The following is a 21,189-nucleotide window of genomic DNA, read 5'->3' as shown; positions in this document are numbered from 1 at the left end:
GGTGGAGTAGTGGCTTAACCATGATTCTTTCTTGATTTTTTTTTCAATTATAGTGCACGAATAGCTCCGTGATAAATATTATTAAATCCAAAAATCAAAATTGTAATAGTGTGATGATATTTCCAGTTACAAGTGGAATTACCACTAAAAAAGTTCAAATATTAAAAACTACTCCATCTAGTGAAATCAACTCCGGGAAAGGGAAAAAATATTAAATTACTGTCACTGCCGATGATGATAATTAAGTCAACCATATTATCATTATAAAAGACTCAACCATGATAGACTCAACCTTTGACTGACAAATACACCCACCTACATCTATATAATTGTAAATTATAGCTGGACATGACAATTTTTTTAATATATAGCTTTGATATTCAATTGTAATTAAATACATTCAGACAAATTTACTTCTAAGTCACTATAAGTACTGTTTATATTTACAAACAGTGAAAATGATAGATACTCCATATCATTTATTTTTCTGTGTGGAAGACAAACAATATCATCAACTTAAAAAATTGAGAAAATATTTATCAATTTTTTTCTTCAGTACATGATTTGCGATAATTACCCAAAATTAATAGAAGTTAGGTGGTGGAGAGAGATAAGAGAAAAGAACTTTTTTTTATGATGTCGAAACGTGAAGCTCGGATGTGGTTATAATTAAGCTAATTTTATAAAGTATGAACGGATCGAATTTGATCAAATATTATGATTTTTTTACAATTTGCCTACTAAATTTCTTATCCTCGAGCTCATTTCTAAAAGTTTCTTTTTCTATTCTCTATTTTATTACTTGGGTGAAATGAAATTATAAAATTTGATCTCTAGATTTCTCTAAATTACAAAAGAAGACCTTCAATATATAGAGGTCTCCGATCAAATTAATTTTCATTCACTTTAATCACGTGACAATCCATATTGAAGAATCAAGGCCGGTGTTTTAGCAAATTATAAATTTTCTATGTCATCTAATTTTTTTTATGGGTAAGTCATCTAATTTTATTAATAATAATATTGACAGACTATTGAACATTAATGACTTCTTAGGTATGTGGAACTGATTTACTTTTTGTCATTTTATTGAGTTTGTTGAGATACTACCAACCAGAACTATATTAAATAGGTACTTACCCTAGACTTTCAATGTGAATACAATTTAACCATATAGTGTTAGTTACCAATTCCTGATTTATCTCGTTAGTAATTGGATTATCTAATAAATTAGTCAAGATATGCAAACTTCAAGGTAGTTACCTACTTACCTAACCTTAAAGAAAACTTATGGATTGTGAGTGCTGTGGAATATTGGATTGGACTATAGAAACTAGAAGTAAATGTTGCTATAAGATTGTGGTTTTTGACTTATTTAAGGGCAGTTTTTAAAGGGGCAAGGGAGTATTTTATTATTTCATTTTCGACAATTTTCTCTCCTTTATTAATTTCCTTCCTTTATTTCTCTTAGATTGCATTTTATTTTAGTGCAAGTGAATATATAAAACAAGCTGTCAAAGCAATTTCTCTATACGACAATTAATTGAAAATGATACGAATAACATTTACTAGTTTCCAGGGAAAAAGGTTTCTGAATTCAAGCTGTAATTGATGTGGCTGTGATTAAAGGTTTATGGTGTAACGGAAATCGAAAGCAAGTCAAAAGAAATTAAATAGTGCTATAAGACTTATAATAACAAACCAATTCTTACTTGTCATTGAGATGCCTCATAAATGAGGCTGGATTTTTAGTCAACTCTTTGCAAACACGGTATGCGTATATAGCAACAAACATTACTTTAATTTGGTGGGTCCATGGATTCTTCACACAGCTAAGAATAAGAAAACAAAACCACATAGCCTGTTTTTCATCAAGAGATTTGATACTTTCATTGAAAAAATTTATGTATTTATGATCAGAGTTCAGACTATGAGCATAGTCACCTTTACCATGTACAGTATCTCTGTAGAATAGAAGTCTTTTCTCTTCATTTGTTACAGTGAAACTAAGTGGAAAGTCATATATAGGCAAATGAAGCAGAAGAGTGCATAGACAAAAACATCAGCCATGAAAACAGCATACCTTTTCCTTACATATCTCTCTCTCCTAACACTGTGTCTGAGTCCTTCAAGAGCAGCCACAGCTGAAGCAGAGGCTTTGATGAGATGGAAATCCAGCCTATCATCATCTGCTTCTCTCGAGTCATGGTCCCTCAACAACATCACCAACCACTGCAGATGGATCGGTATTCGCTGCAACAACGGGGGATCTGTTTCGGGGATTGATCTCCCCGGATTAGACCTTGCAGGGACATTGGACCTGTTCAATTTCACTGCATTGCTGAATCTCTCCACTTTCAACCTCAATGGGAATGCTCTCAACGGCTCCATACCAGCTGCTATTGGCAGCCTCTCAAGGCTCACTCTCTTGGACCTCTCCAGCAATCTGTTTGACGGCGCCATTCCACCAGAGATCGGCCGCTTGACAGAGCTTCGATACCTGAGCTTCTCCAACAACTATATGGTTGGAGAAATCCCATTTCAGATTGGCAATCTGAGGAAGGTTAGCTACTTGGATTTGGGCTCCAATTACTTTAAAAATTCTGATTGGTCTAGAATTCTCACTTTCCCTTACCTAACTCACCTTAATCTTTACTACAATGAACTCACCTTGGAATTTCCACACTTCATAACCACCTGTCTCAACCTTACTTTCCTTGATTTGTCTCTAAACAACTTCACAGGCCAAATTCCTGAATCATTATTCACCAATTTGGTCAAACTTGAATATCTTAACCTCAGCACTAATTCTTTCCAAGGTCCTCTCTCACCAAATATCACTAACCTCTCCATGTTGAAGGGTCTTCGCCTCGCCAACAACTTCTTCTATGGCAACATTCTTGATTCAGTAAGCCTCATTCCAAGCCTGCAGACTCTGGAGCTGTTCAATAATTCGTTTATAGGAGAAATCCCTCCTTCTATATGCCTAGTCACAAATCTCCAAACTCTAGATCTTCGAATGAACAGCTTCAACTCCTCAATTCCCCGGGAGCTCGGCCTGTGTAACAAGCTGACCTACTTAGCTTTAGCCCAGAATTCATTCTCGGGGCCTTTGCCACCAACCTTATCAAATCTGAACAATTTAACTGAGATTGGACTGTCTGATAATAGCCTGACTGGTGAAATATTGCGCCGTTTCATCAAAAGTTGGACCAAACTAATCTCACTGCAAATTCAAGGCAATGAATTCAGTGGGGAACTTCCATCAGAGATAGGCCTGCTCACAAACCTCAAGTATCTGTTTCTCTATAACAACTCTTTTTCAGGCTCAATCCCACCAGAGATAGGAAACCTACAAAATTTGTTGGGGCTGGACCTTTCAACCAATAACTTTTCAGGTGAAATACCTCCAACAATTGGAAAACTCACAAATCTCCAAATCATAAACCTTTTCGCAAACAATCTGGATGGAACCATTCCCCCCATTGGAGATCTAATGTTCCTAGAAACTCTTGATATCAGCTCCAACCGATTGAGCGGGGAGTTGTCTCCATCCATATCGAGCCTAGGCAATCTCACGACTCTAAAGTTGTTCGGAAACAACCTCTCAGGCCGCCTCCCGCGTGACCTGGGTAAAAACAGTCCCCTTTTGTCCAATGTTAGCCTTTCATTCAACAGCTTCTCTGGGGAGCTGCCCTCAGAGTTATGCAGTGGCTTTAACATTGTAGAGTTAACAGCCACCGGAAACAGGTTTTCGGGGCCACTTCCAGAGTGCTTGAAGAACTGCTCAGGCTTAAGTAGAGTGCGGCTGGAAGGCAACCAATTATCTGGAGACATTTCAGAGGCTTTTGGAATCCATTCACAGTTAGATTTCCTCTCTCTCAGCAGAAACCAATTTACTGGCCAACTTACACCAAAGTGGGGACTGTATCCGCAGCTCACAAACATTCAGTTAGACCACAACAGAATATCCGGAGTGATCCCGGCTGAGATGGGGAACCTTACTCAGCTGCGCGTTCTTGCCTTGGATTCAAACCAAATCACAGGTGAAATCCCTGCCGAACTGGGAATGCTTGGGGAGCTGATAGCTTTGAATCTGAGCAACAACGCCTTGAGTGGAGAAATCCCACAAACTGTTGGCCAATTGACAAGGCTCCTGCGTCTTGATTTATCAGGAAATAAACTCACAGGAGGCATCCCAGCGGCGCTTGGGAAGTGCGAAAGATTGCTGAGCTTGAGCTTGAGAAATAACTTCATTTCAGGGAGCATCCCATTCCAACTTGGAGGGTTGACGAGCTTACAAGTACTGCTGGATATCAGTAATAATGCAGTTTCAGGGACGATACCTTCTTCCTTGGGAAAGCTTACCTCTTTGGAAATTCTCAACGTGTCTCACAACAATCTTTCAGGGAGAATTCCAGCAGAATTGTCTGGAATGGTCAGTCTGATAACGTTTGATTTCTCCTACAACAATTTGTCTGGTCCAATTCCCACTGGTGGTGCTTTTAGGGAAGCACCTGCAGGAGCATTCGGAGGAAACACTGGTTTGTGTGGAGCTGCACAAGGCTTAACATCTTGTGATGAAACCTCACCAACTCGAAATAGGACAAAGATTCTTGCTGCTATCATTGGTTCAGTTGTTAGCGTAGTCGTTTTGGCAACTACCATTGCTGTATGTCTCATCCTTCGGAGGAAGGCCAAGAAAGATGACCAAGAAAGCAAGGGCAGTGCCACATACGAATATTCTGAGTCACTCATTTGGGAGAGAGATGGGAAACTGACATTTGGAGAACTTGTGAGGGCAACTGAAGATTTTGACGAAAAATACTGCATTGGAAGAGGAGGATTTGGAAGCGTCTACAGAGCTGAATTGGATGCTGGACAGGTTGTAGCAGTCAAAAGGCTCAACATATCAGATCCAAGTGATACCCCACCGATAAATCGCAATGCTTTTGAGAATGAAATTCGAACACTGACAGAAGTGCGACACAGGAACATAATCAAGCTCTATGGGTATTGCTCCAAGGAAGGTTCGATGTACTTGGTTTATGAGTATGTCGAGAGAGGTAGCTTGAGGAATGTTCTGTGTAATGATGAGAAAATCACGGAACTAAGCTGGGCAACGAGGGTGAAGATTGTTCAAGGAGTGGCACATGCACTTGCTTACTTGCATTATGATTGCTCCCCTCCCATTGTACACCGTGATGTAACAAGCAGCAACATTTTACTGGAGTTCGACTTGGAGGCAAAACTCTCGGATTTTGGTACAGCAAAATTACTGGCCTCGGACTCATCAAATTGGACGACAGCAGCTGGCTCTTATGGTTACATGGCACCAGGTAAGACTTCTCCTCACTTCAGAATTCGATCCATTATAAACCTGCACCAATATATTTTTTTTATCACAAGTCATTTCCTTGTTCAGAACTAGCACTTACCATGAAGGTCACGGAGAAATCAGATGTATACAGCTTCGGAGTGGTGGCGTTGGAGGTTATGATGGGAAGACATCCAGGGGAGCTCATATCTTCACTATCAGAAAAAGCAGCATTGGATGGTAATCCAGAACTATTTCTGAAGGACTTGATTGATCAGCGGCTTTCACCTCCAGCTGGAATAATGGCAGAGGAAGTGGTTTTTGTAGTAACTACTGCATTGTCATGCATAAGGACCGCCCCAGAGTTGAGGCCAAACATGCGTTTTGTTGCACAGGATCTGTCAGCTCATACACAGGCATACTTACTAGAGCCTCTAGGAACAATAAAAGTCAGCAAACTGTCAAGTTACTCAAAATAGTGGAAATTATGTAATCAAGAACTGTACATGAATAAGTTTTTTAAGTGCCACCCAGATATCCAGAAGTGTTAATAGATTTATCTTCTGAGTAAATTGATCTCTTCCATGACAACAATATATATGTGAAAGGGGGAGTATAATGTTAGAAGATAGAAAGAAAAACAAAGAGAACACAGAAGTCAACAAAGAGGACAACTCTTGGCTCAAGAAATGAGAGATGAGAGAATCAGACGAACTTATTTTAATTGCATCCCAAGGCAATATGCCTTCTATAGGAAGATACAAACTCTTGTTTTCCTATATGAGAAGACATATATAGGAAGACATATGTGTTTTATACTACCCAAGCCAATACGATGTAGTCTTTAAGCAATTCCTCTTCTTTAATGTCAGTATTTATTTTCCACATTCGATTCTATTTTACAACGTGTAAGACGAATAAGATACAACCGATTTACTGAAGAAGACAACCAAAAGAAACTCTAAATCAGAATTATGAGACAATTTTGAGAAACTATAAGTAAGATGGAGCAATAGTTGCATTAGAATCCAGCATTGAAGTAGATGAAATTGACAATTGATTTACATCATCCAAGGAGTAAAAAATGGGCAGATGTGAAACCATTCGTCTCAGAGATCCAAGCATCATGGTTTCACTAATGTTGATGACACAACGCACTACACATAACAAGATATAAGCGGAACGAGCAAAAAGGATGAGAGCAATAGGACAGCTTATTGTATGATGGGGTCTAGCAATCCACTCCACATTGTTTGAGGATGGGGCCAGTTTGTTTGGGCAAGAAAGGATCGATTCGGACCCAAACAAGTGAGAAGATTGAAGCTAGAAGAATTGACCAAAGAACCACAATCGTCGGAGTCCTGTTTTGCCTGCCCATCAATCCCTTGAGGAATGGATAAAGATGAACAATAACCCAGAAGGCAAAGAAGAGCTTCCCAAAGAGAGGACCCCATGAGCCGTAACCGTTGTTAATCGCACCAGAAATTCCCGCCACTACACCAACTATATTTATGATGATTAACGTCGTTGGTGGAATAAGAAGAGTTGTCCATTTGAAGAGGTAGAGCTCCCCGAACTCAGAATCATCTGCTGTTTTTGACGTGACTGTGAAGTTTGTATCAACTCCTGCAAGGACCTTGAGAAGACCTTGGAAAACTGCAAAGAGATGTGCTGAGACACCACCAATGACCCAAAATTGTTCATTGCGCCACCAATCCTCAATGCTAACTCCACTCCATCGGAGCTCAAGTACACCTGTTGCTATGATGGACATAAAAAGTGCAATAAACCATATGCTGGCCAGGTTGTTCAGCTGCATGAAGTGTAAAGAACATATCAGCAACAGTCTCCAATACTAATCACATCAGCTTTATGCCCTAAGTTAAAAATTTTAGGTATGGATTCGAAAAAACTATAACCAATCAATTAATTTAAATATATTGTGCAGTGATTTTTTGAGGTTGATGATACTTACAGTTGGAACAATAAATTTTCCAGTAAGGAGACACACTGCTGGGAGCGTACAGTAGGCCACTAGAGCAATGGAAGTGAATGGGTACACGATGGTGTTGATATAAGCAAGCCTCTCAAGCCATTTAAGCTTTCCTCCATAACCATACCAAAGTGGACAATGACGACTAAGAAAGATTTCAACAGAACCAAGAGCCCATCTAAGAACTTGGTGCAACCTATCGGACAGATTGATTGGAGCTGATCCCTTGAAAGCCGCTCTCTTGGGTGTGCAGTACACAGACCTCCATCCTCTACAGTGCATTTTGAAGCCTGTCAAAATGTCTTCCGTAATTGAACCATAAATCCATCCAAGCTGTTGATCAAACGAGTTTAAAAGGTATTATTAACATGTAGATGCAAACCCAGTTTTATTAATATCAGAAATGACCTTAGTGTTTCGACTTACCTCTTTACCCCATTCAGTTTTTTCTTCATACCCACAACTAATAACATGAATGGCTTCTTTGATAAGTGCAGTTGGACTACTCCCCTCAGGCCGACCACCTTCCTCCATTAGAGTCGATGCAATGAAAACTGGTGACATTCCAAACCTTTTCTCAAAATTCTTTTGGGACATAAGTGATGATTTTTCCAAGTCATCATATCCTTCGAAACCTTCTTCGATCTCCTCAAGATCAAAAGCTGGACCAGATGCTTTCCTTGTGTACTGTTTACCCATCATTTTCTTCTTCTTGCTATACAGTCCTCCAAGACCAAGCAGAGCCTTAAGTCCTTTCTTCTTAGACTTTGGCTTCCGTGATCCACCACAACAGCAGCAGCACCATTTTGGCCAGCAGTCACAAGTCATCTTGGCCCGCTTCTCAGATGCTGGTGGATCATAGCCATACAATGCCTGCCTGTTAAAGACACACCCAGTTCCAACATATACAGGTCCTTGGATGCCATCGAGGCCTTTCATGTTGATCTGTAAAATGGCATTTTGTAGTATCAGAGTTTAGATGTTCAGATCAAAATAACTATATGGATTAAGAAAGAAGTGCACATGTAGTTCTTATTAACATTCAAAACGCATGAAAATGCAACTATGTACTGCACAACTTACATCAAAGAAGACAACATTGCGGTTAGCATATCTATCATGGCGATCAATTCCATCAAACCTCTGTGGAAACTGGACATAGCAGAGCTTCTTCCCAACTTGGGGATCCATCAAAAAGCACATAGCTTCCCGGACAGCCTTGCTGTTGTTGACGTAGTGATCACAATCCAGGTTCAACATGAATGGTGCATTAGTAAGCACTGCAGAAACTCGAATCTGTTGATTGCACATATAAAAGGTCCCAAAACTCAGCCTGATGAATGTCGCACTAAGTGAAAACTGCAGCGAGATGTTTGAATAGCTGCCACTTACCAGTGCATTCATTGCCCCAGCCTTCTTGTGGTGCTGATAGCCTGGGCGTTTCTCACGTGACACATACACTAGCCGCGGGAGTTCCTTGCCTTCGATATCAAGTGCACCTTCAGCCCCCAAATAGACCTGCAACAGAGAAAGCTTCTCTGTCACTTACACTATACCAGGATCACTAGAATTCCTAATTATAAATCAACCAGTTGATATAGAACATAAGCATCATTCCAGGAGTACATTTTTTTCATAACAGTAGTTTTTGTACCTGAATCATGCCAGGGTGATCACGGGTGTTGTTCCCTGGCCACGGCGTGCCATCTTGCATAACCCATCCTTCTTCTGGTTTCTTCTGAGCCTTAGACACCAAGGCATTTATTCTTACTTTGAACTCTTCATATTCTCTCTGAAACAGTTAAACACACTTGAAGACCGATCCATCAAATGATAACAGAACACACAAATTGGCATGACTTACCTTCATGGCCCTACGATCCTTCACAAAAGTAGGCTGAACCTTATCCTTGAGGTAGTCAATCTTCTCGGAGAAGTAGAACTCAGGTGCCCTTGGCTCAATGCTGTACTTCTTGCAGAAGGGAACCCACCTCCTCGCGAACTCAGCAGTCTCAGCCAATGCGTCAAACAGAAGCATGGATGCGCCATCATCTGACACATAGCAACTCACCTTCTCCACCGGATAGTCAACAGACAAGATTGAAAGCACGGTGTTTGCTGTTATAATGGGAGGCTCCTTAAGAGGATCCACTGAACTGACAAAGAAATCAACCGGGAGGAGCTTGCTAGGCTCGCCCTCGCGCTCAAACCTTAAGGCGAGGCGATCGAGGTAGGTCTCCCGAGTAATAGGGAGCCATTTGGGGAACTGATCAAGTATCCAAGACACACCAAACCATATCTCACAGATCACAGATATAAGCCACAGGGGGAATGCATCATAAGCTGGGGTCAAGATTCTAAAATGGAAGAAGAAACACAGGATGACCAAACGTATAACAATCACAATGCGGTAAGGGCTTATTAGCCGTGAAGGGATTGGGACTTTCCGCCATAACGGTTGCCGAGCTTCAGCCACACTGATTGAGAAATAACAAACAATTGGCACAGATATCACAATTTTAGCTGAAAAAATTAATAATATTTCGAGTCGAAACCATAAATAGGTTTTAAAATCAATACCGAAAATAATCGTCGTCGTCTTGATCATTTCCTCCATCTTCAGGTTTGGTAACGAGGCCTCTCTTCTCTTGTCTGGTCTTCCATTTCTCCACTCTCTCCTTCCATTCCTCAGGGGTGTAAGCTTCCTTTTCACCGTCGAAATCTTTGCCTGTAACTGTATAGTTATAATATTCACGTGCTCAGCAAATCAAAGTAGCGATTCTGTGGAAAAGGGGCTTTGAAGTATAATTACCGCTCCCTGCGACGGAAGGAATGGCTCCTCCATTGATATGACTTTCGTGGTGACTGTAATCGCCATTAACATTATGTTCCTGTGATTGCAAAATATTATTATTTCAACTGTTTAATTTCTGTTTTCTTCTTTTTAAAATTTTCTTAACCAATAACCACAGTAGATTACAAGTAAAATTTAAGAAATTTTTTTGTTTTGTTTTCAGAAATCTTTTAAAAACATTTGATGTAAAAAAAAGATCAATCTGAAGTTTATTGTTAAAAAAACCAAGTGAAAAGGGATGTTGCTAGCATTTTAGACGTTTTTTTACTCTTCAATCTTTTGTATTGATGATTATTTATAAATAATTAGCGTTATAGTAATGAAAAGCAAAGTGAGAATGAATTACCGAAGGTTGATGGGTGGGATTCATAAGCTGGAAATCATCTTCAAAGTCATCCTCAGCATCGTCTTCATCACCTTCAACCCGACGACAACCTAATGATTGGGTTAATATTTAGATCCAAATATGAATCATCATAAAATATTAGATTTAATTTCATTGAATATGAATTTGAATTTGAATTCGACTGACCAATCTTGACTCTATGAAATATAGTACTAGTTTGCAATAAAGCAGACGAACCTTTGTGGCGCTTGTAGCGTGTGTGGCACTGAGGGCAGCTCTGCTGGCCCTCAGCCCTCTCGTAGTCGTAGCAAGGCTGGCAAACCGGAAATCCACAAACATGGCACGCGACAAACATCTCCCCGTTCTCCTTCAAATCTATCTCATCTCCGCAAATATTACAAGTTTTGCTTTTCAACGTCGCGTTTGCATGAGTTTGAACCACACCATCGTCCTGTTATTCACATCCATGCATGCATATTAGCATCACCCCCGAGAAGAAGAAGAAGAAGAAGAAGAAGAAAGTGAGTTACCTCGTGGCGGCCATGGGAGCCAGTGTAGAGGCCAGCCATGGCTAGAAATGAAACAAGTTATGAATTGTGATGGGGAGGGATTGAAGTGAGAGTTTTCAAGAAATATATATTCCTATTTTCACAATGGGGAGAATGTTGAGTGTGTGTACGTACCAGCTTCTTGGTGAGGAGTCGGCATTGGTTGGAAGATAAATTAGGTGTGTGTGTGTGAGAGAGAGAGAGAAAAGAGAGACATTGCTTGCTAATTGCTCTTCTATCTGTCACTCTGGGAAAGATGCATCATATTTGCCTCTAAAATATCATGTGACCATCCTTATAGACTCTTCAACTCAAATGTGTGTTATAGAAATGAGGAATGTGATTAAATAAAAATCTTTATTTAATTCGATCTTTTCTCTTTGTTTATTACTAGTATTGTTTTGGTTTAGGCATCAATATCGCCAACTTCTGGATCCCACAACTGATAGTAAGTAATATCTTATTTTCCTTATGATAAAGATTTTTCTTTATTATTAAGCATGAAATGAAATTCTCCATCACACTGCTACTACTACTACTACTACCAGCTTATTTTTAATATTCTTTTGAAACCTCGTGTCTAATATTTTATCTCTCTGTATTTTTTAGTTGTCTTCTGGTTGTTGGGCATTTTGCAAGCAACGATTTTCATTTCATAGAAAGCAAAGGTCTCCAATAATAACTTGAATCACACTTAATATCAGTAACAAACACACACTACCAAGTTTTTTTGTTATGTGATTCAAATCAATTGGGCTCTACACAAATTTCATGCCATAAATCCTTGATTCCAACCTTCTCCGATCTATTCCGTCAGTTTTAGGTTGGATTGACATCATTAATTTCAGAGGGATTAAAGAAAGTCTCATGCTAAAAAGTTTTTAATCCTAACCCTCATTTTGATTGATTTACTCAGATCAGCATATCAGTTATAAAATTAGAAGTCACGGTGAAATATTTTGCATAGTGCCCAGTGACAAAAGTTCTAAGCAAACTCAACTAACAAAGATGTCTGACAGTTGACATGTTCAAAGAAACTTCATATTTACAGAAACCATATTACTAAATCATGGCTTAAAATCACTACGACATAATAAGCTTACACGTCTCAGAGCTCTGAAGCATAGTTTGGGCGCCTCCAGCTCCCGAGAAAAATTCCTCATTGCTAGTGTCTGAGGTGAAAAAACTGAAAAAATCTATAAGGAACCTCTACGACAATCAGAATGAGATACCCTCAAAAGTAAATTTCGAGACGATGAGGCACTGCACACAAATCTTCGTTAAACCAGAGAGCTTTCCCCTAGGGACTGGTCTTTTGTTTATCAACTTGGTCCTGCTAGCATCTAGAAGATAACATGGAGCTTAATCGTGCACTTTTGCACGCTTTGATGGTTGCTCCTCAATTTCCACACTGGAATTCTCATGAACTTCGGTGTTAGACAGTTCTTGTTTCTCTCCCACTATCTGACAATCTTCTCCTGATCCGGAGGGAATATTAGCCAAGTCACCTCTCGTAATACTTTTATCAGTTTCTACTCCTGAATTATCTTTCCTAGGTGAATTTTGATATGCATTCTGTAACTCTTTGAGAGGGTCCTCGCTGGTAGATGAATCCCCCTTGACCCACTCTGGCCCTGATTTGCACTGCTTCTCAAACATCATCTGAAGGTACTTTCCTTGTTCTTCAATTCGTAGCTGTAGATTTCTTTGGATCTGCAAAAAATAATAACTAGTGTCAGACTAGTATAGCCTCCAGTATATACAAATATAGTGTCAGACTAGTATAGCCTCCAGTATATACAAATATAGTGACGCTTGCATATTTTATTACACGTCCAATCGATACAGATATACAAAGGCCATATCAGCAATCAGCATTATGTTCTGCTTGTTTCCCATTTTCTGAAACTAGCAAATGTATACAGAGTTCGATTCAAGTGTGCCACGTTTGGGCATGTTGACAAGGAAATACTACACAGCCTCAGTAAGCTGGTGCCTAGCGGGCTCTTGCAAAATTTTCACAAACCAAAACGGCATACCTCAAGTTGTTCATGAAGCCTCTTTTGTACTTCCATCTGCAACCGCAGAGCTTCAGTGATCTCAATACCCCTGATCCATAATGTTCATGGAACACAATAATCAGCCAGAAAACATAAAGGTATAAAGTCTCTCGACATTGATCTAAGGCATATAAAATACAGGATTTTTTATAAAAATGTCAATAGTTCATGCATTGTGCCAGATCCAGATTGCTTGTAAGTGATGTCTTAATTTAAACCTTGAAACCAACATTTGCAATTTATGTGAACTAAAACAAGACAGATTCATAGTTCACAGACTAGTTATCCTCTTGAAACAAAATATGTATGATCATGAACGAGGAAAGTAATTTATGTGCAAAATGGTGAGGCTCTCTGGAGTTTGCTGAGGAAATACTTCCTTTTCATTTTCAGAGTCATTATTCAGAATATAAAATGAGAACGCCATGTTCTTTGATTGGAATCCCATGTGGAAGAGCTATCTGAAGCTCCTGCTGAATCCCTATTGCATTTTTATACATTAATTGTTTATGGTGGTTCCTTGGTTTAGAATTTTTCTAATGTCCAAAACCTATAGCGTTATCCTTTCACAAACTTTAATAGCATAACCAGAATCCTACTTGCAGTCCTGCTGTTACGGGTTAGTCAAATTACTGATACACATCTTCAACTAATCACATAAACCTATAAAGTGACTGAGGTAGGTTTTGTACAAAAGGTAACAGTAACTAAACACAGAATCCAGGAGGCATGAGTTGTGGCTTGTGTATGTATAAGGGCAGGGCAGAAGCTAAAAAATATTTCTCTTAATCACTTGACTAGTGGGAAAAAACAAAAAATAAACATAAGATTCATATGGCTATTACAGATGGACTGCCCTCCCATATGGAAAGGGCTTCTAGACCAACTTATATAGTGGGGTATACCCTCACTCCTAAACTTATTTCCCCTGCCTCTATTGACCAGGTTTTGTGGTTCATAAGAAAACCATACTTCATACTTGGTGGCACAGCTAGATAGCCAGCCAGGAGGCAAGGGTCTGGAAAGGCAGCAGGTAATGGGTGCATTCAAAATCAATGAAGAGACCAATTTGCAGATCAATTCATATAGCACACGCATACACACAGCGACAAACTTATTCAGTTATTCTCAAATAGGGGACTAGCCTGTGAATTTGGTGATTACATACTAATCCAAGAGTCATGTACTAATTTTGAACATTAGAAGGAGCGCAAATGATCAATCAAAATAAATATCAACAGAAGCACTGCAAATTACCTACAACACCATAGAGATAAATATGCTTAACAATTTGTATACAATTATTATGGATAAAACTAACTACAGTTTCTAAAACTGTCTGTTTATATTCCCTTCAAGAACAAAATGCATTATATGAAAGAAAATATATCCATCTCAGACGTAAGGACCCAACAAAGGGAAGTAAACTTACGTTTTCAAGTCGAGAGATGAAAGTTCTTCAATTGAAGTTTTTCTCTCCAAAGATTCTGCAAGAGAAACATGGCTTTGATTTTATGCAAAAATATACAACGGATTATGTGAGAATCGTATGGCGTATCAAGTATACTAGTGGTCTCTTTCAACAATTTTAAGGTGATGACAATTTATAAATATGCAACCAAGGGAAAGAAAAAGAAGAGCAGAATTAAAAAAAAGTAGGAAAAACTTCTCAAGTAATTATGACGCGTTGATGACATAATACTATGGAATTTTAATGGTGTGTTGGCCTAGCAGTAGAGCAGTTAGTGCATGAGGCCAAAGGTTACAGGTTCAATCCACCATGGCGCGGTCTTCAAAATTTTAATGTTGCAATTACCAGACATACAGACCCACTAAAAAAATCTGTAATTTTTAATTTGTAAGTAATATATTTGACATGAAGAGAGAAGGCACAAGAAAACCAGAAGGTTAGTATCCCACTATCCATGCCATGGGATAAGTGCAGGACAGAAAGAAAGCAAAAGTGCATCTAAAACAGTTCGTCAATAAAAATGAATTGTTATGAGGTATGAGCTATATGCATCCGATGTTATATAGCAGTGACTGGCAACATGATAATCAAGTACAGCTGTAACACCCCTTTTTCAAATAAATGGAGAGTGAAGAGATAAATTGCATAAAATTTCCACATACCTTCTGTGCTCTCAGGTTTATATCTAGCTGTACGGTACTTCTGCAGTTAACAAACAGATCACACATTTAGCAAAGAACAGTCAATTTGAATCATGATGGAAGTAGGTCTACAACATGATTGTGTAATGTGCATACCTGGAGATGGCTTTTAACATGATAGATTGTCAAGCTCTCAACTTTCATTATTTTCAGGACACCCTTGGGAGTAGCCCCTGCATCAAAATTCAAAAGTGGAGCAATAGGGAGACTCATGGATCTGTAAGCATTCTTCGGACGCAAAGTAAGGACACCTACTTTCACTTCCACCGAGTTTGTTGACTGCCTCCACAAAGGCCTCATGAAGTTCGGGAGTCCAACGCATGCGCTGCTTGGCTTGAGCTGAGTTTGTGGAGGATGATTGCCCAGTAGCACTGCTTATGTCTCTATATGTAGCAATAGGCTGCTGGGATATTTGGGGTTGCATTGGCACACATGTCGACTGATTTGACATTTGACGCAATAACTATTAATGAAAGAAAGAAAGAAAGAAAGAAAGAAAAAAAGAAAGAAGAGGTTATGGGGGGAACAAAAGAGGCAACAAAAGAGTCATCATTCGTGCACAGATGAATGGTCTTAAACCTTTAGCTCCGGATCCACATTACTTGCATCAGCAAGAATCTCATTCCAATCAGATGTCAAAGGATCATTATCAGTAATGAGTTCATCAGCCCAATCTTGCCACTCACCTGGTTTACCAAGATACTCGGGTGGTACCTCAACAGCAAAACTGTTGCTACCATCCGGTTGACTATTCTGAAAATTAAAAAAATCAGGTGGGGCATCTGTACTCCAAGCTTTCATATTATCCTTGTTAGAATGGCTTGATGCAGTCGGTTGGAGAAATCCAGAACCAGTAGAATGCTGTACTAAAGTGGCAGAACTGCTATTTGTTGATTGGGAAATGAAAGGGGATTGTGAAGGATGTTGTTCTTGTTGCGGAATAGATGAAAATTGAAGATCACTAGAAAATCCTGAAGATGAAGAAAACATAGATCCAACAACCCCGTCGCTGGAAGGCAATAGTGAAATGACTGGTGGAGGATGCTGGTTGAATACCCTCCTCTCCGTGGAACCCTGATGTGAGTCAGGGTGTGAGTCAGGAAAGTTGGGGTACCTTCCATCTTCAGAAGTCAAAAGCACAGACAAAGAAGAAGATAAAGCTCCAGACGCCGCACAGTTACCAAGTTGCCCAGCACATGGTTTTTGAACAGATAAAGCTGGCTTTGTTCCCATTCTTGGTTGGTATGATCCTCAAAAGGTTAAATTTACATTAACAACCAAGCTCAGTTTCTCCAGGCCCCTGTGTAACATAAAACACAAATGCATATAGCTGGTTCACAATAAGAATAAAAATTGAAGGAAAGCATGCAATTAACACCGTGGCTTGTATATGCTTAACCATGTGACAACAGAAAGGCAAAAAATTTATCACTAGTGAGATAAGGCACAGGCTTTCGCAATTCGCATAGATTAAACATCTGATTACATATTGCAGCATAAAACCTACTTCTACAATGGGCAAATGCAATGCAACAATCAGTGAGAATACCTTAACACTGGTCTTAATAATGCTCTCTATGCTATAGAGAAAATTGCTTATTATATTTCCACCAGAGCTGTTCTTGGATATTACGAGGACAGAAGCAAGCATAACTTACTACGAGGTTCACATATGACAATGGATATGTGCCTGGTTGAATTCTACCAGAGTCACTCCTATGGTAACTCTCATGCAAGTAAAATTAGAGTTTTTTTTATATCTGAAGCCATAACACCGTGAGCAGTATTTCTTCAATGTAATCAACAGAGGCAAACTGAAATATATGGTGTCATGTAATCTTAAGGAACATAACTCTTTAACATAACTAAAACATACATCTGGTTCTCATAATCAAGAGAGGAAGATGTAGAAGCAACCAAGGCCATTCAAAAACAGCCCAATCATAAAGAAAGTAAGTGTGAATGAAGTCTAACAAATCATTTACTTTTGGCAAAATGGTACTTTAATCAACCATGCATCACTAAGTTTCTTTGCATCTCATCCCATGGGCTATGTATCCATCGAACAAAAAAACAATTCCACTGATTGACTGGCTCTTAAAATGTGATGTTTTACAAGTACTAGTTTCAATTGCAATTCTTCCATAGTCAGTCTTGCGCGCTATGAATTGCCCCATGAACTTAACCAGCATGCAGCATCCACCATGCACATTCCATCTTCCCCCATAGATCCCAAAATTCAACTCTTGTCAACTCAAAACACCTTAAAATCAACTTCATATCACAATAATCTCAATATTAAAAAACCAACAGGCCGTCAAGAAAACATAATTATAACCCAAAAAACACAAAGGGGAAGAGAGCCTCAATCCATTACCAATTCAAATCCTCCAAGCAAAAAAAAGTAAATAAATGAATAATCTTAAAAATCAACACAAAAATTGACACGCTCGTATTTCATAATTAAAATTTTCAGATGAAAAGGTTACCAACATCGAAGAATAAACGTGAAGCCCTCACCTAAAATCACAAAGGAGTCATATAACCAGTGAGCTGACAAAGATCAGAAAGATGGCTGGGCTTGCTATAGGCAGACGATATGTAGGTAGAGCATAGCTGCGAGTGTGCAGAGGCTTCGATTACAAAATCTGGACTTTTCTACGGGTCACGAACCCCGGGAGTGTTTTAACGGTAGAGAAAGAGTGCGCCTTTTTCCTTTGCCTCTCTCTCTTCAGATATTTGGCTTCTTCCTAATTTATGCTTCTGTTTGATTACGCGCTCTTGAGGCGTGAGTAATCCAATTCCACCCTATATTTTGCTCATTTTTATAAAATGTTTTAATAATGACATAAGCTTTTTTATTTGTAGCAAAATAATTTTGAGGGAACATCTTTTTTTGGTCCGCGAACTTTGTCAAAGTATCATTTTAGATCGGTGAATTTTAAAAATATCATTTGAAGTTCGTCAACTATGAGTTAATATCATTTCAAGTACTTTTTTACTATTTACAAGTTTTTATAGACGAAAATACCATCAATACCTTGAAGGGTACATATTTTTAATCAACTTATCACATACTCATATTTTTTTACGAATTTTCTAAATATAATTTGGCCTTCAATATTATCACTTAATTTTGTGACATGCAAGAAAAGTTCCTTCAACTTTTTATGATTAAATAATTTTATAATATTTTTGAGGTATGGATACTCATAAAATATCAAGGTCACAGTCATTAGTCGATACTTGAATATTCATATATTATTTAAAAATAATATCAATATATCAATATTCAAGTATCGTCTATTGACTGTAACATTAATTTTAACGAGTATCCATATCTTAAAAATATTGAAATTCTTTAATTATAAAAAGTTGAAAAATGAACTTTTCTTGCGTTCATAAAAAATATATAGTAAAGATATTTATAAAAAATATAAGTATGTGATAAGTTTATTAAAAATACCCTTCAAGGTATTGAGGATATTTTCATTAAAAAAATAGAAATAGTAAAAAAGTACTTCGAATGATATTAACTCATAGTTGACGGACCTAAAATGATATTTTCAAAGTTCACTAACCTAAAATGATACTTTGACAAAGTTCGTGGACAAAAAAAGATGTTCCCTCAATATTTTAAATCAAATTTTTTTACTACTAGAAAAATACGTCTCCAGTATGATCATTTTAAAAAATTCATAAATTTGTTTCCTGTAATTCCTACCATATTAGAAGAATATAAATATGTTATTGAATTTAGCTTTAACTAAATGTCGGGGGATCTATTATCTATTTTAGGTTTAAAACGCCTTTAAATCATTGGGGATCGATTATTCAACTTAGATGGAGTCTTTAAATCTGCGAGGGAATTGGTCATTGAAACTATTATTAAATGTCTTTATTTTACAACAAATCAAAATATGATATAATATCAAATCGATTTATATAAAGTAGTCTATAATTAAAATTGGAAGTTTATAGCCTTTGTTTAGTTGTATACGAAACCAATAAACATTTAAATTCCGATCTCAACAAGCGAGTACCAACTTTTTTTGTAGGTTTCCTATTAAAATATTACTACTACAGACAAATAAATGTGGTTGGAAATTGTATGACAAAAATACGATTGAAAAATATTCTTAAAAAATGCGACTATTATTCTTTTATCTTTTGAATGAATATAATAATGAAAAAATGTAATAGTGACGAATCCCTTCGCACATTGGTCGACTTCAAATATTGCATTTGTTAGGTTAGATGAAGGGGGAATTGGAGATAAAACATGAGAATACTGATGAAGATTTAAAAAATTTGGTGACTTAGGTATGAACGAAAAAAAAACAAACCCGATCTACATGCAGCTGTATACAATAAATAATTAAAGAGATCCACCACAAAGCCCTAGAAATAATAAATAATTACGAAAGAATTTTGTTAAATATAGTGATTGTCACGTGGGAGATTAGATGCAAATTGCAATGCATAAAATAATGTTTGTGGAATCACAATCGCAATTGGCACTACATTGTGCTCTCTTCAGTGGCCAAAAGGGCAATTTGGTGACGTGGCAGTGAACTGGATTGGTTCCTTTCTTTTTGTGAGATTAATATATATTGATACGTGTCCATCATGTAGTGGCTGGATTATAATTGGAATTTCAATTAAATGTAGGGTTCTCATAAAATGAATATATGTGGTCATTTTCCAATATAAATATTAAATTATTACTACTATGTGTTATGAAAGTGTGTGTTTTGGTCCAAGTATCGTTTTGTGCCCAGATGCCCCCCTGCTTGATGCCATGTCCAGTCGAAATCAACAATTCAAAGCCTCTATAATATATTTCCATTTATAAAACTACAAGAATAAAAGGAGGAGTACAAGACAAATACTTCATACTTGATCAAATCTTAAAATATGGAGTAAGTGGAAAAAAGTGAGACTTGTTTTCCAATTTTGGCTAATGCGTCACAATAGGATTCTACTCCCTCCGTCCCGTTTAAGATGACACATTTTCATTTTTACTTTGTCTCAACTAAAATGACACATTTCCTTTGTTAGAAACTCTCTCTCTCCAATTAATACATTCAATCACTTTTTCTCAGTACTATTAAATATTCATCTTTCTTTCTCTTTCTATTTTAATATTTACGCTCACATTTTCTCTTTCCAATTCAACACTTTAACCAATAACTCCTAAAATCTCATGCCGGCCAAGAAATGTGTCATCTTAGCCGGGACGGAGGGAGTATAAATTATGACTAAAAAATCATTTACTAATAAATTAGTCGAAATGCTATTTGGGGATTGATTGGGAGATTGATGTTAATTAAATTCAATAATTCATGATTAGTGACCTGTAAAAATTAGGTTGTCCGCATGATGAATCATACGTACTTAAGTTCTACTCATAAACTACTTTTTTAATTTAGCAATTACAGTTCTTTAAATAAATGGTTAGCGATTTCTTTATTTCGAAAAATTGTTATGTTTAGAAATAGACACTCTCTTCTGTTTTTTGATTAAAGACTGCTGCATACGGCCCTACACGCACCTCATGCTAATTGTTAATTTGTTATGAGTGAAATCATCTTAAATTTATCGTCTTATAATATTTAAAATATCTGTTTAATATTGAGTGAGAAAATTATTGGGACATTTATAGGGTATGAATTGAAAATGTGTAAAAAATTGAAATGCGCACTAATTTGTTGCTTTGGGAGGTACTCCTACCTAAGAAAGTTTTGCTTTTAGTTTTAAGGGGGAAAAGTGCAAACTTTAACTAACTAAGCTAATCACCGAAGTAGTATTTCTCTCTTACTTTGTTTTTATTATTATGATTATCCAAAAAAATAGATGGTGACATCCATGAAGCTTAAATATGTTTGCATATCTAAAG

General features: G+C 37.6%; 3 protein-coding genes and 1 long non-coding RNA gene across 5 annotated transcripts; 2 read left to right on the top strand and 2 right to left on the bottom strand.

The window, feature by feature from the left end:
* The first annotated feature begins 1,858 nt into the window (after nucleotides 1-1,858).
* Nucleotides 1,859-5,889, top strand: LOC121794400 (probable leucine-rich repeat receptor-like protein kinase At1g35710). 2 transcript variants are annotated; one of them, XM_042192546.1, is made up of 2 exons: nucleotides 1,859-5,339; nucleotides 5,410-5,712. In XM_042192546.1, the coding sequence occupies exons 1-2, from the start codon at nucleotides 2,069-2,071 to the stop codon at nucleotides 5,559-5,561; spliced, it is 3,423 nt and encodes a 1,140-aa protein (XP_042048480.1). In that variant the 5' UTR covers nucleotides 1,859-2,068; the 3' UTR covers nucleotides 5,562-5,712. The 2 variants fall into 2 exon arrangements, with proteins under 2 accessions (XP_042048480.1, XP_042048479.1); XM_042192545.1 differs by having other exon boundaries at nucleotides 1,866-5,339; nucleotides 5,426-5,889.
* A 428-nt stretch (nucleotides 5,890-6,317) lies between these two features.
* Nucleotides 6,318-11,333, bottom strand: LOC121794401 (cellulose synthase A catalytic subunit 7 [UDP-forming]-like). The gene is made up of 13 exons (XM_042192547.1): nucleotides 11,194-11,333; nucleotides 11,041-11,081; nucleotides 10,748-10,961; nucleotides 10,511-10,599; nucleotides 10,123-10,201; nucleotides 9,891-10,044; nucleotides 9,175-9,787; nucleotides 8,965-9,102; nucleotides 8,703-8,828; nucleotides 8,394-8,606; nucleotides 7,737-8,255; nucleotides 7,293-7,643; nucleotides 6,318-7,130 (listed from the first exon to the last, which is right to left on the bottom strand). The coding sequence occupies exons 1-13, from the start codon at nucleotides 11,216-11,218 to the stop codon at nucleotides 6,549-6,551; spliced, it is 3,144 nt and encodes a 1,047-aa protein (XP_042048481.1). The 5' UTR covers nucleotides 11,219-11,333; the 3' UTR covers nucleotides 6,318-6,548.
* Nucleotides 11,334-12,002: 669 nt separating this feature from the next.
* On the bottom strand, nucleotides 12,003-18,031 carry LOC121794398 (protein PHOSPHATE STARVATION RESPONSE 1-like). The gene is made up of 8 exons (XM_042192544.1): nucleotides 17,811-18,031; nucleotides 15,870-16,590; nucleotides 15,546-15,753; nucleotides 15,387-15,463; nucleotides 15,252-15,291; nucleotides 14,551-14,605; nucleotides 13,098-13,167; nucleotides 12,003-12,771 (listed from the first exon to the last, which is right to left on the bottom strand). Exons 2-8 carry the CDS (start codon nucleotides 16,521-16,523, stop codon nucleotides 12,421-12,423), a joined length of 1,455 nt encoding a protein of 484 aa, XP_042048478.1. The 5' UTR covers nucleotides 16,524-16,590; nucleotides 17,811-18,031; the 3' UTR covers nucleotides 12,003-12,420.
* Nucleotides 12,589-14,533, top strand: LOC121794399. Its single transcript, XR_006049288.1, has 3 exons — nucleotides 12,589-12,726; nucleotides 12,984-13,216; nucleotides 14,064-14,533. It is a non-coding gene; the product is annotated as an uncharacterized LOC121794399 (long non-coding RNA).
* Nucleotides 18,032-21,189: the final 3,158 nt, after the last annotated feature.

This window comes from Salvia splendens, chromosome 3, assembly GCF_004379255.2.
Source record: "Salvia splendens isolate huo1 chromosome 3, SspV2, whole genome shotgun sequence".
In the NCBI taxonomy this organism is placed as follows: Eukaryota; Viridiplantae; Streptophyta; class Magnoliopsida; order Lamiales; family Lamiaceae; genus Salvia; species Salvia splendens.
The sequence above is the reverse complement of the archived record's forward strand: the minus strand, read 5'-3'. Positions and strand labels throughout refer to the sequence as shown.